At 36.4% G+C, this 14,905-nt stretch overlaps 1 protein-coding gene across 3 annotated transcripts in view; it reads left to right on the forward strand.

Moving 5' to 3' along the window:
• Window positions 1–14,905, forward strand: part of si:dkey-22o22.2 (neural-cadherin) — a 146,399-nt gene that overhangs the window by 102,244 nt on the left and 29,250 nt on the right. For all 3 annotated transcript variants that reach the window (XM_051131281.1, XM_051131282.1, XM_051131283.1), the window contains 2 exons: window positions 104–271; window positions 10,947–11,196. In XM_051131281.1, coding sequence (XP_050987238.1) covers window positions 104–271; window positions 10,947–11,196 — 418 coding nt within the window. The remainder of the gene's footprint in view (window positions 1–103; window positions 272–10,946; window positions 11,197–14,905) is intronic.

The raw sequence follows: 14,905 nt of genomic DNA on the forward strand, positions 1-14,905 counted from the left end.
AACTTCACCCGTCTTCACCGGTATCAGTGACAACCTGTATTATTTCAGTGTATGCTGATAAGCCCCTAGGCTGGATTATATCACCTGTCTCTCGTCCTGACAGACATCACGGATCAGCCAGCAGATCATCGCTACAGACGGAGGGAGTCGGAGCAGCTCGGTCGACCTCACTGTCATCATCACCAATGTGCACAACCAGCCCCCGCAGTGGGAACAGGCGGAATATTGGGTCACGATCCCGGAGAACACACCACGTGACACCAAAATAGTGGTAAGACATTCATATTCCACCGCAGTTTCCTCTTTGCTTTCTATACGAGTGTGAAATGTGACAAGCACAAATTATAGCCACTACAGTTTATAATTAAAAACCATGTAACATAAAAGTTAATCAGATTGTGCAGCTGTTCCACGGGTCCTTAAAAAGTCTTAAATTTAGTTGTATCAAATTAAGGCCATAAAAAGTCTTAAATGGTGCAAGAAACTCTTAATTATGTTTTCAAGATGTCTTAAATTTGGGACGGAAAGAAAAGAATTGCGATATGGCCTAATGTGATGTGAGCGCTGCAAGTTTCAAAGTCAGGTGCTGTGGCACTTTGTGTACTGCCGCTACCAGGAAAACTTCCATTCCAAAAGCGCCACCTGCTGGCAGAGAATGAATTAGCATTTTCAATAAACCTGTCTGCTGTTTTTGTTATATTTTTACGCTGCAAACACGCAGAGTTGTAAATGTGAACAGGTGGATCGACAAAATATATTATAAAAATCTAAACCATTAAGACATTAGGATATATTTATATGTTATTGAATTAATTTAACAATTGATTGATAATAATTGTATAAATTAATGTAATAATTGATACTATGTAATAACTGAATTTGACTCATCCATTAACTTAAAAAGGTTGAGTTAATAATTTTATAAAACTTTTTTTTTGCGAAACGTGCATCTGAACTGTAAATCATGCTTTTTACAGTCATTCTACAGTTTAAGACCATAGACATTGTCCTAATACAATTACAATTTAAAATAATTACAGTTCATTCCTGTAATGACGAAGCTGAATTGTCAGCACCTTTGCTTAATTTTTTTAGTGTTACATAATCCTTCAGAAATCATCCTAATATGCTGATATGTTTCTGAAGAAACTTGAAGAAATCATATTATTTCTAATGTTGAAATCAGCTGTGCTGCTTAATTTTTTTGTGGAAACATTTTTTTGTTGTTGTTTTTTTTTTTTTTTGTGGAAAAAAAGAAAAATTTTCTGTTTAATTTAATTGCATTTCTGAGCAAAAAATAAATAGCATGCATTTTTCTCTAATTTACAGAAGACACCCACTAAAATGTCATTCAGTGTAACAATCTTGTCAGGCATATTTACAACAAAAATTTAATTTATGACATATTAAAAGACTAATTACTTTCACCCCAAATACTAATTAGTTGTAATTTTACATATTTACTATTTGCCACTATCCTGGGTTTTGCCCATTTGTCGGTAATAATTTTTTACTCATTTAAAACACAATAAAATGTAATACGCTCCTTTATTATTTTAGATATTTTAATATGAAGTCTGAATAAGCATGTTGTTTGGATTTTTACATAAATATTGTGTTACACTGAATGACAATGTAACATTATTTCAACCAAATTTTGACATTTTATTCTCCAAAAACTTATTTGAAACCTTCAAAGTAGACACTTTACTTGCATTTAATGTGCTTTCTATGGACATAAAATCACTTTTGCAAATTTCTTTTGATGTTTACATCTTAACGTCTTTGACCCATGTATGTGCACACACACATACAAACACACACACGCATATATATATACGTGTGTGTGTGTGTGTGTTCTTTGCCCTTTTGACATGTAGTATGTGAAATGCTCAACATAGTAACTCAAATGTGTGTCGTGCAAATAGTGCACTCGGTGCACAAGATACTTGACTCACTAATAATTTCATTACAGGTGAAGTGAGAAAAATGACATAAGCATGACCATACACAATACATAGTACACACAAATGGTCTGTTCTTTAAATTTTAAGTATATATTGTAATAAAAAGCTTTCTCACTTACTATATTGAGTTCATTTTCACTAAGCTTGTCTTAGTTGATCCTTCTCTTCAATGCTGGCTTTAACCAAAAAGCTAAATTTTAACAAGCAAGTCTGCATAATTAAAATACCTGTTTTTTTTAACAGTGTTTGCATCAGGAGTGCATCTGTGATGTCTTTAAATGCAGTTCACTGCTTTTTGAAACAGAGAAGTGGTTTTCACTCAAAGTGCCTCTTGCTTTGTTGTGCCGTTGATAAGCAAAGGTAGAGTGTTGTGACTTTCTTACCGCTGAGGCTTGTCACATCTTATCCAGCCTTCATCTTGTTTGCTATTTCAGCCCGTTTCATTCGCTGTCACATTTTACATTCGTCTGGGAGCTCGTACCCACCGAGAGATCAGCATCCACAAACAACCTCATCTGTCCAGCAAACTCAAGCAGACTGCTTGTCTGAACATTCTATTCTAATTCATTCAAAAGGGGCAAAAAGGCCAGTCCTCCGAGTCCGTTTTCCTAACATACAGCAGATTTATCAGTGAAGAGTGCCAGGAGGAGTTCTGCTGGAGTCACTGTGTTTCCCTGACATCAGCGGCTTCCTCTGGCTGCTGCCAGCTATTCTGCAATCTGTGTGAACCTCCGCATCTGTCTTAGCAGTCCTCGGTGGCACAGACTGTGGCGGGGATGTTCTCCTCTTCACGTTGCCACAGGATGTAAAATAGGCTTAGGTGGGATGTTTGATCTTAAAATACCTTCTTTCCCCGCTGGCTTGTAAAGGGTGGTTGCATCGGCATGGGTTTTAGTGCACGGACTGCTTCGCTAGTCATTTTTACTAACCTGTTTGTAAAGAGCTACAGGGTTTGCACTGAATGGGAAGCACATAAACACACTCGTAGATAGATGTTCTGTTCTGTTCTAAAACCTACTTAACTGCCTAGCTAGACAGCTTTTTAAACAGCACTTCCACATGCAACCTCTTCCAAAAGGTATATTCCCTTGTTAGATGGCTTGTTGTTCATATTCTAAAGCAATATCCCATGTATCAATGTTAATTAGACCCCTCTTTTACTGATTTACTGTCTTTGCATTAGAAGGCAGCTGTGTAGTTGATGCACTAGGTTTTGAAATAGATATATACTTCATGCACATTTACAATTTGCTTGAATCCTTTGATTTTACGTATTTGTGGCGATGAAGAACAGGAAAAAGAGCTAAAGCGGCATGTTGCATAGTAGTTTCTGATTGGCCGGGACTTTACTAGCAGCGTGAAGCTCAGTTAACTGCATTCATCTCCTGACAGCCCGCCCTCCTCTGGGGGCTTCTGTTAGCATCCCTGTCAAAGAAAATTAATATCGTCCTAATGTACTGTTCCATACGCCGCATGTTGCGTATTACAATACAGATGTATTTTTTTTTTATCTCTCTAATCTCCTTCTATAGAACTCACTTCACTCAATTATTTATATTACTTAACATTATCACTTATACTAATAGCATTCTAACCTACACTACTTTCATATTTATATTAGGCTTTGCTCTGAAGTAAATGTTTTGAACTCTAAGTTTAGACTAATGCTCAGACAGATGTTGCATTATATATAATAACATATGCAATCTAAATTTCTAAAAGTATGTATGTATTTATATAATCTGATCGGCTACACACAGCATGAATTCTGTTAATAGCAGGGTGTTAGCAGTGTAAGTAAAACTGTCACTTTCTAGGGCAAAATATCCAATGTGACCGCATTGAAGCGTATTTTATGATGGGCACTGAAAAAGAGCCACCGCAAGGCATCTTTGATCAGCTTTTTCTTTCGGATGCCATTGCTGTGTAATGAGATGATTTCTAATTATTGCTAATTTCATGGCACCTCAGGCTGTGCTCATTTTGCTGGGAGTGCCATTACCCATCTTATCATCCAGACGTGGTTTTTTGAACAGCTCTTTGCACTGAATCTCATCAGCTACTCTTTGTCTCTTTTAAGTCCTTTTGTGCGGTTACGTCTGATTTTATAAACAGATTTTCTTTGTTGACATGAGACCACTGATCTCAGAATGTGTTTTGTTCTGCCATCACTCCATTTATGGTTTTGTTTGTACCTGTTGCCAATTCAGGGCCAAGAGTTTCTCGTTGTGTTAGTTTTATTTGGTCTAGTTGGTATGTGAGTATATAGTGTTAGTGTAAAAGACTACTCTGGGAAAATAAGACACTAGTATATGTTTTGGATGCTGTATTATGGTGTTCATGAAAAAATATTTCAACTGTAACCTTTTTGACACATTTGTGTTTAAAGAAGTTCACTTCCAGAACAAAAATTTACAGATAATTTACTTAGCCCCTTGTCATCCATGATGTTCATGACTTTCTTTCTTCAGTTGTAAAAGAAATTATGTTTTTTGAGGAAAACATTTCAACATTTCTCCCCATATAGTGGACTTCTATGGTGCCCCTGAGTTTGAACTTCCAAAATGCAGTTTAAATGCAGCATCAAAGAGCTCTAAACAATCCCAGCCGAAGAAGAATGGTCTTATCTAGCGAAACAATTTTTTTTTTCTAAAGAAAATTAGCAATTTATATAGTAGTCAAGATTTGAAGTGGATAAAAACCTTGCATCAAAGTTGTCCTAATACCAAAACAATACCCGTTCTTGTCTTGTCTTTAACTTTTTTGATCCACTTCAAATGTTGACTACTGTATACTTTTAACCTCAGATGCTCATCTTGTCTAGCTCTGCGTGAACTCTGTGTATTAGGGTATGTTGAAAAACTCCCATCTCATATTCTCCTCCAACTTCAAAATCGTCCTACATTGCAGCAGAAGTACCGACCTGGTGTTTACAAAGTGAACGTGCAAAGAAGATAAAAAGCCCTTTACAAAAAAGGTAAAACAGCAATGTAGGACAATTTTGAAGTTGGAGAAGAAAATGAGATGGGACATTTTCGACCTTCTCTAAGTGTCATTAACCGGAATACACAGAGTTCACGCAGAGCTAGACAAAATGAGCATTTGAGGTTAAAAAGTATATCTATTTTTTTGTTGTTGTTTTTTTTTTTTTTTTTAGAAAATTACGATCATTTCACTAGATAAGACCCTTCTTCCTCGGCTGGGAACCCTTTGAAGCTGCATTTAAACTGCATTTTGGAAGTTCAAACTTGCAGGCACAATAAAAGTCCACTATATGGAGAGAAATCCTGAAATGTTTTCCTCAAAAAAACATAATTTCTTTACGACTGTAGAAGGACATGAACATCTTGGATGACAAGGGTGTGAGTAAATTATCTGTACATTTTTGGGCTTGGAGTCAACTCCTTTAAGCTTAAAAAAGGCCTGTGTTTATTTTTGAGGGAACTGTTCCTTTAACTCTTTCCCCACCAGCATTTTTTTTTTATTGCCAGCCACCACCAGCATTTTTTGATAATTTTCCCTAAAATGTATTGGCCCCCAGAATATTTTGTTGTATGAATATCTGAAAAAAAAATCCATTTTATTCTAGCTTCAAGCATTCTTTTTTTTTATCAATGCTTGAATATAGGTCGGTTTCATATAAAAAGCAACATTTTGAGCAAAAAGCTGAGAAAATCACATTTTTTATCAAAGCCCACATCTGGATCATATTCAGTACGATGATCAAAGCATAGTTGCAGTAGATCACTTCCATCAGCACCCCCAAAGCCTGCACAGTCCTTTACTGGATTGACATTTCACTTGGTAACACTAGGCAGGTTTCATCTATATGCAGTTTATTGTTGATGCTCACATTATTTTTTAAATGGCATCTGTGATCTCCTGTTTCTGCATCTTCCTCACCTGTGTTTTTGATTGGGAAATTATGGACTCACTCAGGAGTTTATAACAGTGGCAACCCAGAAAATTTATAGTTTGGCGAGGAAGCATATCATAAATAACGGAAAATTCTGTGTTTGGCAGGGAAAGGGTTAAGATGAATTACTTGTATTTTGTATGTCACTTAGATAAAACTGTCTGCTGAATGAATAAATGTTTGATCAATAAGCTAGACCAGTACCAAACCAACGCTAACTAGCCTGATCAGCCATGACTAGTGTGGAAATTTAGTTGTATTAGACAAGCTGTAGTGTATATCCTCACTAAGTTATCTGTAGTCTCAGCTTTTGAGTTTGTAGTCAGGTTTCTGCATGCCTGGCTGTGTGTGTGTGTGTTAGCATTTAGTTTGGCACTGTGTGTATGTGAAGGTGATGGTCCTGGGGGCAGTGTGTCAGAGCAGATCTGAGCGTCCCTGCCCACTCTCATAGCTCTGCTAATGGAGGATATACCTGGAGGTCACCTTCAGTGTCTCTTCAGTCAGAAAACAAGATAAGTGTTGTTCCTCAGAGCTTTTTATCACCCCCCTTCCTGCTCTCAGTTGAGTTTCAGTATGTTTTCATATTCAACCGCTACTTCTTCAGCCCCTGCACACTTCTTTTAGTTGGATGGAATGATTATAATTGCAGTCGAGGGGTTTCAAAACACAGGTCGCACAACTATTCAGATGCAATCACCGCCTTTGTTAATGGAACGCACCTTGACAATTGGACAAATAACCTCATTTTCTTTATCCTTCCTTTCGCGTGTCTCTATTTCCCTCCCTTCGACGCCCACGCCGACGCCCGAACTCTAACACCGACGTTCTCCATAATATGACTTGAAAAACAAAGTGCTTTACAACAATTACAGTCGAACTCTCTTTCGCTTCAACCCTCCAAATACAGTATGAGCTCCCTAATGTGAAATAACTGTAGCAACTGGCTGTTCAAATCTGTTCTGTGCATTGGGAGCCTTCATGCTAATTCATCCTCAGAACTCTAAATACAAATTAGGCTTGTTAAACAGTATAATGCATTCATTAGCAACACTGAGTAGCCTTGTTGTGCGTCGAGTGCTCCTATTCATTTCTCGCTCTCACTTCCTCCCCCCCTCGCCTTTCTTCTTCATCTATCTATCTGTCTCTCTGTCTAACTAATTAAAAATTTAAATATCAGTCAGCTCATTGTGGTATTATCTCAAGGAATGCTAATTAACACATTTTCAAAAGCAGTAATTGCAACCTTGAGGATGTAATTTAAAGGGCCTTGTTCGTGTGTATGGATAATGAGAACGCCGTTCTCATCAAGCCTGAGAGACGTCCGCTAATAAACTCTTGGAGGGAAGATTAGACAGGTTGGGATTTGAAAGTTGACCAGATTTCTGTTTAGTTAAATAGGGGAATTTTCAGTAGCATGAATAGTTTAACCCCACGGGTGGTTAACCAAAAAGAATGGTGTGGTGGGCTGGTAAATGAAAGGCTGTAGGTTCACATCCCACAATGATTGATCTGTGAAATATCACCATTGTTCTCTTGATCAAAACACTTAACCTTGGGTTACTCCAGATGGATTGTCTCTGCAAGTCACTTTGGATAAAAATGTCAACTACATGATGAATTAGTTGAAATTAAGGTTTTGAAGTAAAGGCAAGATCTCCCAATGGACAGGATCATCAGCCTAGTTAACTTCTGAGAGCTTTTTGATGTCACATAGCAGTAAAATATTCTGTATTGAGGTGTGTTGAGAGTGTGTAAGTGACCTACGGCTGCCCTTGACTAAAGATTTTTCTGGTCGACTAGTAGTCATTCATTTTAATAAGTGCTCAAGCGCATACAAAAAAAAGTTTGCCACAGCGCACTGGCAGATAAAATAATTATGAATGTTTCAGGGAAAAACAGCAAAGGAGACTGCATTAACATTTGTTGATAAACTGGTGCTTTCTTTGTTTTTGTCTTAAGAGATGAAGTCGACGTCATCTCTGCAGTAGTGGATTTCTTATGGATTGTATAATCTGAGAATATTTGTTTTCTATTTGAATTTGTTAATTTAAAAGTAGACATTTCAATCTTTATAGATAGTCTATATTTTCCATGTCTGTGAGACATGTATACGCTGCATATCGAAGTTTTGTGCTCAAGTTCACAGAGACAAGCGCAAAAAGCGCATCATTGCTTTCATTATTTTACAAAAGCACAACGTTTCGTTGTTATTGTGAGTGCACACAATAAACAAAGAGTCTTTACAGATACTAAAGATGTGTTACTTTTATCTTTATGACCAGAAATGAGATAGTATTTTAAGAGCAAGTGACCGCACCGGCGCCTTCATCTGTCTTGCTACTACTTACATATTTCAGATGAATAGCCATATTTTAGGTTGATGAATGATACGTGAGAGTTTGGATGTCCTACCCGATATATATTACCACATAGACCAGCCGTTAATGATCTGTCCGTCACGTACTGCGTGACTTCACCACTTCCTGTGAAACTTTTTTTCTGCAACTAATAAAATTTTGGTCGACCAAGCCTTTTCTCGTTGACTAACGGTTAGTCAACTATTAGGGGGCAGGCCTAAAGCGACCATTTCAGGCTTTTTTTTTCAAGTTTTTTTCAAGTTTTTTGTGTAAATGCCCTTTTTGACACTATTTTATCTATTCATTTCAAAAGTATAAGAAATAACAAAAACATTTTTTTTTTGCATCAAGAAAATAAAGCCTTTTTTTACCTTATAACATTACTTAAAGGGATAGTTCACCCAAAATGAAAATTACCTCATGATTTAATCACCCTGAAGCCATCCTAGGTGTATATGACTTTCTTCTTTCAGACAAATACAATCGGCGTTATATTAAAAAATGTCCTGGCTCTTTTCCAAGCTTTATAATGGCAGTGAATGGGTGATCCTAAACAATAAAACAATGCATTTGTGAAAGAAAAAAGACTATACTGTATTTACACCATAATCTCCAGCTTCCACTAACTGTCGTACAAACGTTCACAAGTGAGTGATGTTCCAGCGGATGACGTAGGATGTAAGCGTATCGTAAGCTCCAGTGAGAATATGCTAGTCTTTTGAGAATCAAGTTTTGTTTACAGCAAAGGAAAGCCAGTCTTTTCTTGGCTCATATCGAAATCCTCCGACATTGTCCAACAAATCCTTGATTTATACTTCTAATTTGTAAATGGTGTTTTGTTTTGCTCTCTCCTTTGCACTTACACATTCGTCACTTCTCGCCAGAGCGTGTTCAGATTCATCCGTGGGAATGCCAGTCTCTCGTGAATGCACGTACGACAGTTAGCTAAAACTAGAGATTTGGTTTAGAAAGTTTAAATATAGAGCTGTGTGGAGTACTTTTTATGATTGATGGATTCACTGTTTAGGGCTTCAAATTTTCAACGACCATTCACTGCCATTATAAAGCTTGGAAGAACTCTGATTGTATTCAGCTGAAAGAAGATCATAGAAGTCATATACACCTAAGATGGCTTGAGAGTGAGTAAATTATTTTATAATTCTATTACATATATCAGAATTTTGTGGGCCCTGACAAATCTTAATGAAATTTACTTTGAAAAAGTTACTTGTTACAACACTTCTGCGATCAGCATTAGTACTGAGACACAGTGGCACTGTCAAAGTAGCAAAGGGCAGGGAAGTTAGTGGAGCTCTGTCAAAGTAACTGTAGCAAATAAGTTCACCGAATAGGTCATTTCTGTTGGGGGACACACGCCGGATGGCAAAGCAACCCTTAAAAGCAGGAAGCAAAAGCCACAGAGCTTTCAAGGTGCTTGTTTTCTGTGTTGCAGTGGGCGGATGCTCTCAAAACCATGGCCAGGGTTGATTTAATGGCTCACTGGACCCATGTTCTTTGACACACAGAGTTCTCCCTCTGTAACTCGTCATTTCTCCATCTCTCTCTTATTTTGCTCTACCTTTTCACTCCTTTTCTCTGTCATCTAAGTTTTATAACCTGTGCTGTACGCCAAGCATTCATTACTCTGGATGACCATACATGGTTTAAGACTTTCTCTTTGAATTCTGACTGTTGGCTTTGCTGTGCCGTTGGCTGTATTGTCTTTGGAATGTTTTGTTTGCTTTACAGTGTCATTTGCTTGATGGTGTTTTGGGTTAAATGAGTTTTAGTCAGCTAAAAAACACTGAGTTCTCATCGCAGACAAGTTCCAGCTGTAATATTGGATTTTCCAAGCCAAAATCGGCTGTATGTCTTGTATCCAAGTACTATGCACGTGTTTTTGGCCGAACACAGAATAAACAATGACTTTGGCTTTCAGGTTGTGGCAGTACACTTCTAGGGTTGCACAGCCAAGGTATGAGAATAATAAAAAGTGTCCATTTATTCAGGTTAACAGCCAAACAGTAGTTAAATTTTACTTCTTTTTTATAGCAAAACATAAACGCTGATGTTTATCACTGGTTTAATCACTGTTATTTTGCAGTTGATATAATATATTAAGATCTGGAATAAATGATCACAATTTATTTTGATTTTGAGACAGAGAAATATTTCTCAGATTAAATGAAAAGTAACAAACTAATAATGGTTATACATTATATTTCTGACTCCTTATGTAACTTTATGTTTTATTAGAATAACGCAGCTCTGTGAGGCAGAAGTCTGGAAACTATTACAGCAGAAAGTTACTCCATAACTGTCAATATCAGTTCAATAAGCAATTGGATAGATTATAGATGAACCGTGTCTAATGTATTCACATGCTGCAGTCAGCAGGCGCTTGACCGGTGGTTCTGCTGATTTCAAATGCCTTCCCACAAATACTGCTAATTATCCTGTTTGAGCTCTGGGAAAAGGTGTTTACTTCTTAGTCTAATATGTGTTTCATAATGAGAAAGCCTTATAGAATATTATAGCACATCCAAGCAGTTTTTACGCAGTTACACAGACAAACCCATATGCACATCAAAAGGTTTTAGAACTTTTTTCAAAACTACTTAAACATGTTCAAGACATAATATTTCACCATGCAGCCCATATTTAATTTTATATAACCAACCTAAAGCTCATTCCCCCTCTAAACAGACCATCAAGGCAACGTCCCCTCTTGGTGACCCCAGGGTGACCTACAACCTGGAGGAAGGTCAGGTTCCTGAGACCAACATGCCCGTGCGCTTCTACATCAAGCCTAACCGGAGGGACGGTTCTGCCTCTATCTTGGTGGCAGAGAATCTGGACTATGAGACAACACGTTTCTTTACGCTCCGAGTGCGTGTACAGAATGTGGCGGCTGTACCACTAGCTTCCTTCACCACCGTCTATGTCAACATCACAGGTGAGAAATACCCTCATCTTCTATAAATTACATCAGAATTGTAGGTAAACATAATTATTAGTACCACAAATTTGGGGAATATACAGTTGAGGTCAAAAGTTTGAATCTAAAATGTTAATTATTTTACCAAAATAAGAGGGATCATTCAAAATGCATGTTATTTTTTTATTTAGTAGTGACCTGAATGAGATATTTCACATAAAATACGTTTACAAATAATCCACAAGAGAAAATAATAGTTAAATTTATAAAAATGACCCCATTCAAAAGTTTATATACACGTGATTCTTAATACACCTGTTTTTTTGTGATAGCCGTTAATGAGTCACTTGTTTGTCCTAAACAGTTAAACTTCAGAAAAATCCTTTAGGTCACACAGATACTTTGGTTTTTTAGCATTTTTGTGTATTTGAACCCTTTTCAACAATGACTGTATAATTTTGAGATCCATCTTTTCACACTGAGGACAACTAAGCGACTCATGTGCAACTATTACAGAAGGTTCAAACACTCACTGATGCTTCAGAAGGAAACACAATGCATTAAGAGCCGGGGGTGAAAACTTTTTGAATTTGAAGATCAGGGTAAATTTAACTTATGTTGTCATTTAGGAAACATCTAAGTTTGTTCTGTAGCTTCTGAAGGGCGGTACTAAATGGAAACAAATATGATATTTAGGCAAGATAAGAAAAATGTTCACTTCTTCATTCTGTTCAAAAGTTTTCACCCCCACCTGTTTGAACCTTGTGTAATATTTGCATATGAGTCCCTCAGTTGTCCTCAGTAGAAAAAAATGGATCTCAAAATCACACAGTCATTGTTGGAAAGGGTTCAAATACACAAAAATGCTGAAAAACCAAAGAATTTGTGGGACCTGAAGGATTTTTTTTGCTGAAGAACAGTGGGCACTTCAACTGTTCAGGACAAACAATGGACTCATTAACAACTATCACTAAATAAAAAAACGCAGCTGTGGATCATATGCAGGTAACAACACAGTATTAAGAATCAAGCATATGTAAACTTTTAAATGGGATCATTTTCATAAATTCAACTATTTTTTCTCTAGTGGACTATATGTAAACGTCTTTTATGTGAAATATCTTATTCAGTTCAGTACTAAATAAAAATAACATGCATTTTGTCATCTTATTTTGGTAAAATAATTAACATTTTGCAGATTCTGCAGGTGTATGTAAATTTGACCTCAACTGTATATATAGTTCAAAAGAACAGTAATTACTGGAATATACTGTAAGTCCTTTGTAACATTATCAGTGTATTACCATGGTATCATCTAAAAATCGTCTGGTAACGCCATGCTACTTCATACTAAGTGTAAGACGAAGAGAAAGAAAGAGAACAAAATGCAAAAATCTGACACAATGATAATAGTCCGTGTTGACACCTCTCACTAGCGAGCTACAAATATGCCTCGACAACCGGTTCTACGCTGCCTGTGTGCCCTCAGAGAGGTAAACACATTTGCGGTAGTTTAGCAATCAGCATTTCATGCCAGCACGGTTTCTCAGAAGCACAGCAGTGTCTGATCTGATCCACTGATTGTGTTTGAGCCGCTGACGCTAATGTTTTTTTTCCCTTTCTTCATAGCTCATTTAGCCTGCGTTGTGCATTTGTACACAAAAGTGTTCTCTGCTGTCATTGAGTGTATGTGGAAATTCAGAGCGCTGATGAGTGCATGACAGGCGGAGGGTGGGGGGCGTAGAGCAACGGTGTGTGTGTGTAATAGGAACAGTGAAGAGCTTTGGCACCGACACACAACACTTGAGACCACATCAGCATTAATTAAGAGGAAAATGGAGATTGAAATAGAGGGAAAAGGAGACAAAAAGCCCACGGAAAAACTAGTTTAGAGGGGCTGTAATCTACGAAGAGCAGAGAATCCACACAATAAACCTGCATTAAGTCAATCCACACATTAAAATCTGCACATATTCTTGCTTAACTTGAACACAGTTAACCACACACCAAACGTGATCACAATGAATGAAGCTGTAAAGTAAAAATAATAAAAAGGCCACAAATGACCCCAAAAGTGACTTTTAATTCACGCTTAAAAATGCCTTTGAATTAGATATAAAACATCAAATCAAGTGGAGCTTATTTTAAAGAAAGATTGCAAAAACGCATGTTTTTAAAGAAAAAAAAAATGTTTTTAGTGCTGTAATAGTTGATAAACTGATACTTTATTGCAGTCAAAAATAGTGGAATATTCAGAAAGTGAATTTAGTTCTGAGAAGGTGCCTAATTTTGTATCTAATGCAAATAAACGTTAAATACTTTTTGCAGCCACTGTATTTTCTATAAAATAACATTTGCCACTAATCTAACATGTTCAAATAAATCCATTAGAAGATTTGTTTTAGTATTGTTTTGTTTATAACAGATTGCTCTCTAGCAGCTGGGTTTGTCTCAGATTTCACAGTTCGATTCTGATTCACAAGCAGTTTGATCTGATATCAATTATTTTGGAGTAGTGTGCAAAAGTCTTAGGCCACTAATATTTTCACCAGCTAAAAATGGTTTTAAGTCAGTTATTTCTATCTTTTGCTGTAGTGTGTCAGTAGGAAATATCAGTTTATATTTCCAAACATTTATTTTGCCATTAATTGTAATAATCCAGTGAGATTTTTGTTTGCACAAGGAGTCCGACAACTTAAATAGGTTTAGTCAGCTTGAAATATTAAGTTGTACTAAGTGACAAATTAGATATTTGAGTTGACTAAAAACATTTGGTTTGTTAAACTTAAAAGCTTTGTTACCCAGCTGCCTCAAATATCTAAGTTGTCACTTAGTACAACTTAACATTTCAAGTTGACTAAGCCAGGTAACAAATTATCTTAAATTGACTCAACAAATTGTTTTTACAGTGTGGATTATTACAATGAATGGCAAAATGAATGTTGGAAATGTAAACGGATATTTTCTACTGTTACACTACAGCAAAAGATAGAAATAACTGACTTAAAACCATTTTTTGTTGGTGAAAATACTAGTGGCCTAAAACTTTTGCACACTACTGTATATTAGGTACTGTATATGCCAAATTTTTTCGAGGAAAAAAATCTCTCAATTAATGCTGTAAAACATTGAACTAAAGAGTAGTGAAAATTAAATATGTTAAATGGTGCATATCTTTAGCAAAATGCTCCTCTCTAGAGTTTTTTTCTAGCTGAGTAATAATTTTATGGTCACAAATATGTTTTTTCTGAGGTAAATGTGATGTTACGTGGCATTGTTTACAAGCTGTTATTTTGTCGTTTTTTTTCTGCAGTTAAAACACTGAGCGATTACATGAGACAGGATACAGATTTCAGTAATCTTTATTTTAACATATGTTTGGATGTTCATTCATGTTTATTTCGAGCTAATTAAAGCGGAGGTGAAGATCAGTTAACGTGCCACTTTGCGTTGCCGCTCTTGATTTGACGCTACAGCGATCTGTCACTCCACATTAAACAGTGGCAAAACAGTATTTATTGTTTGAATATTGTAATAAAATGACATAATTTGAAATCTGAGACTTTGTTTCGTATCAAAAGTAACAAAGCATAAAGCTTATTGTGATTTATTGGATGGGAGGTTCCCTACATTATTCCATTATTCACATTCAATTCTTGGGATTTAAGACTCAATATTGCTTTGTAAAAATAATAATCAATTAAAATAGAGAAATCAATGTTTTTTA

This window comes from Labeo rohita, chromosome 16 (genome assembly GCF_022985175.1).
Source record: "Labeo rohita strain BAU-BD-2019 chromosome 16, IGBB_LRoh.1.0, whole genome shotgun sequence".
In the NCBI taxonomy this organism is placed as follows: domain Eukaryota; kingdom Metazoa; phylum Chordata; class Actinopteri; order Cypriniformes; family Cyprinidae; genus Labeo; species Labeo rohita.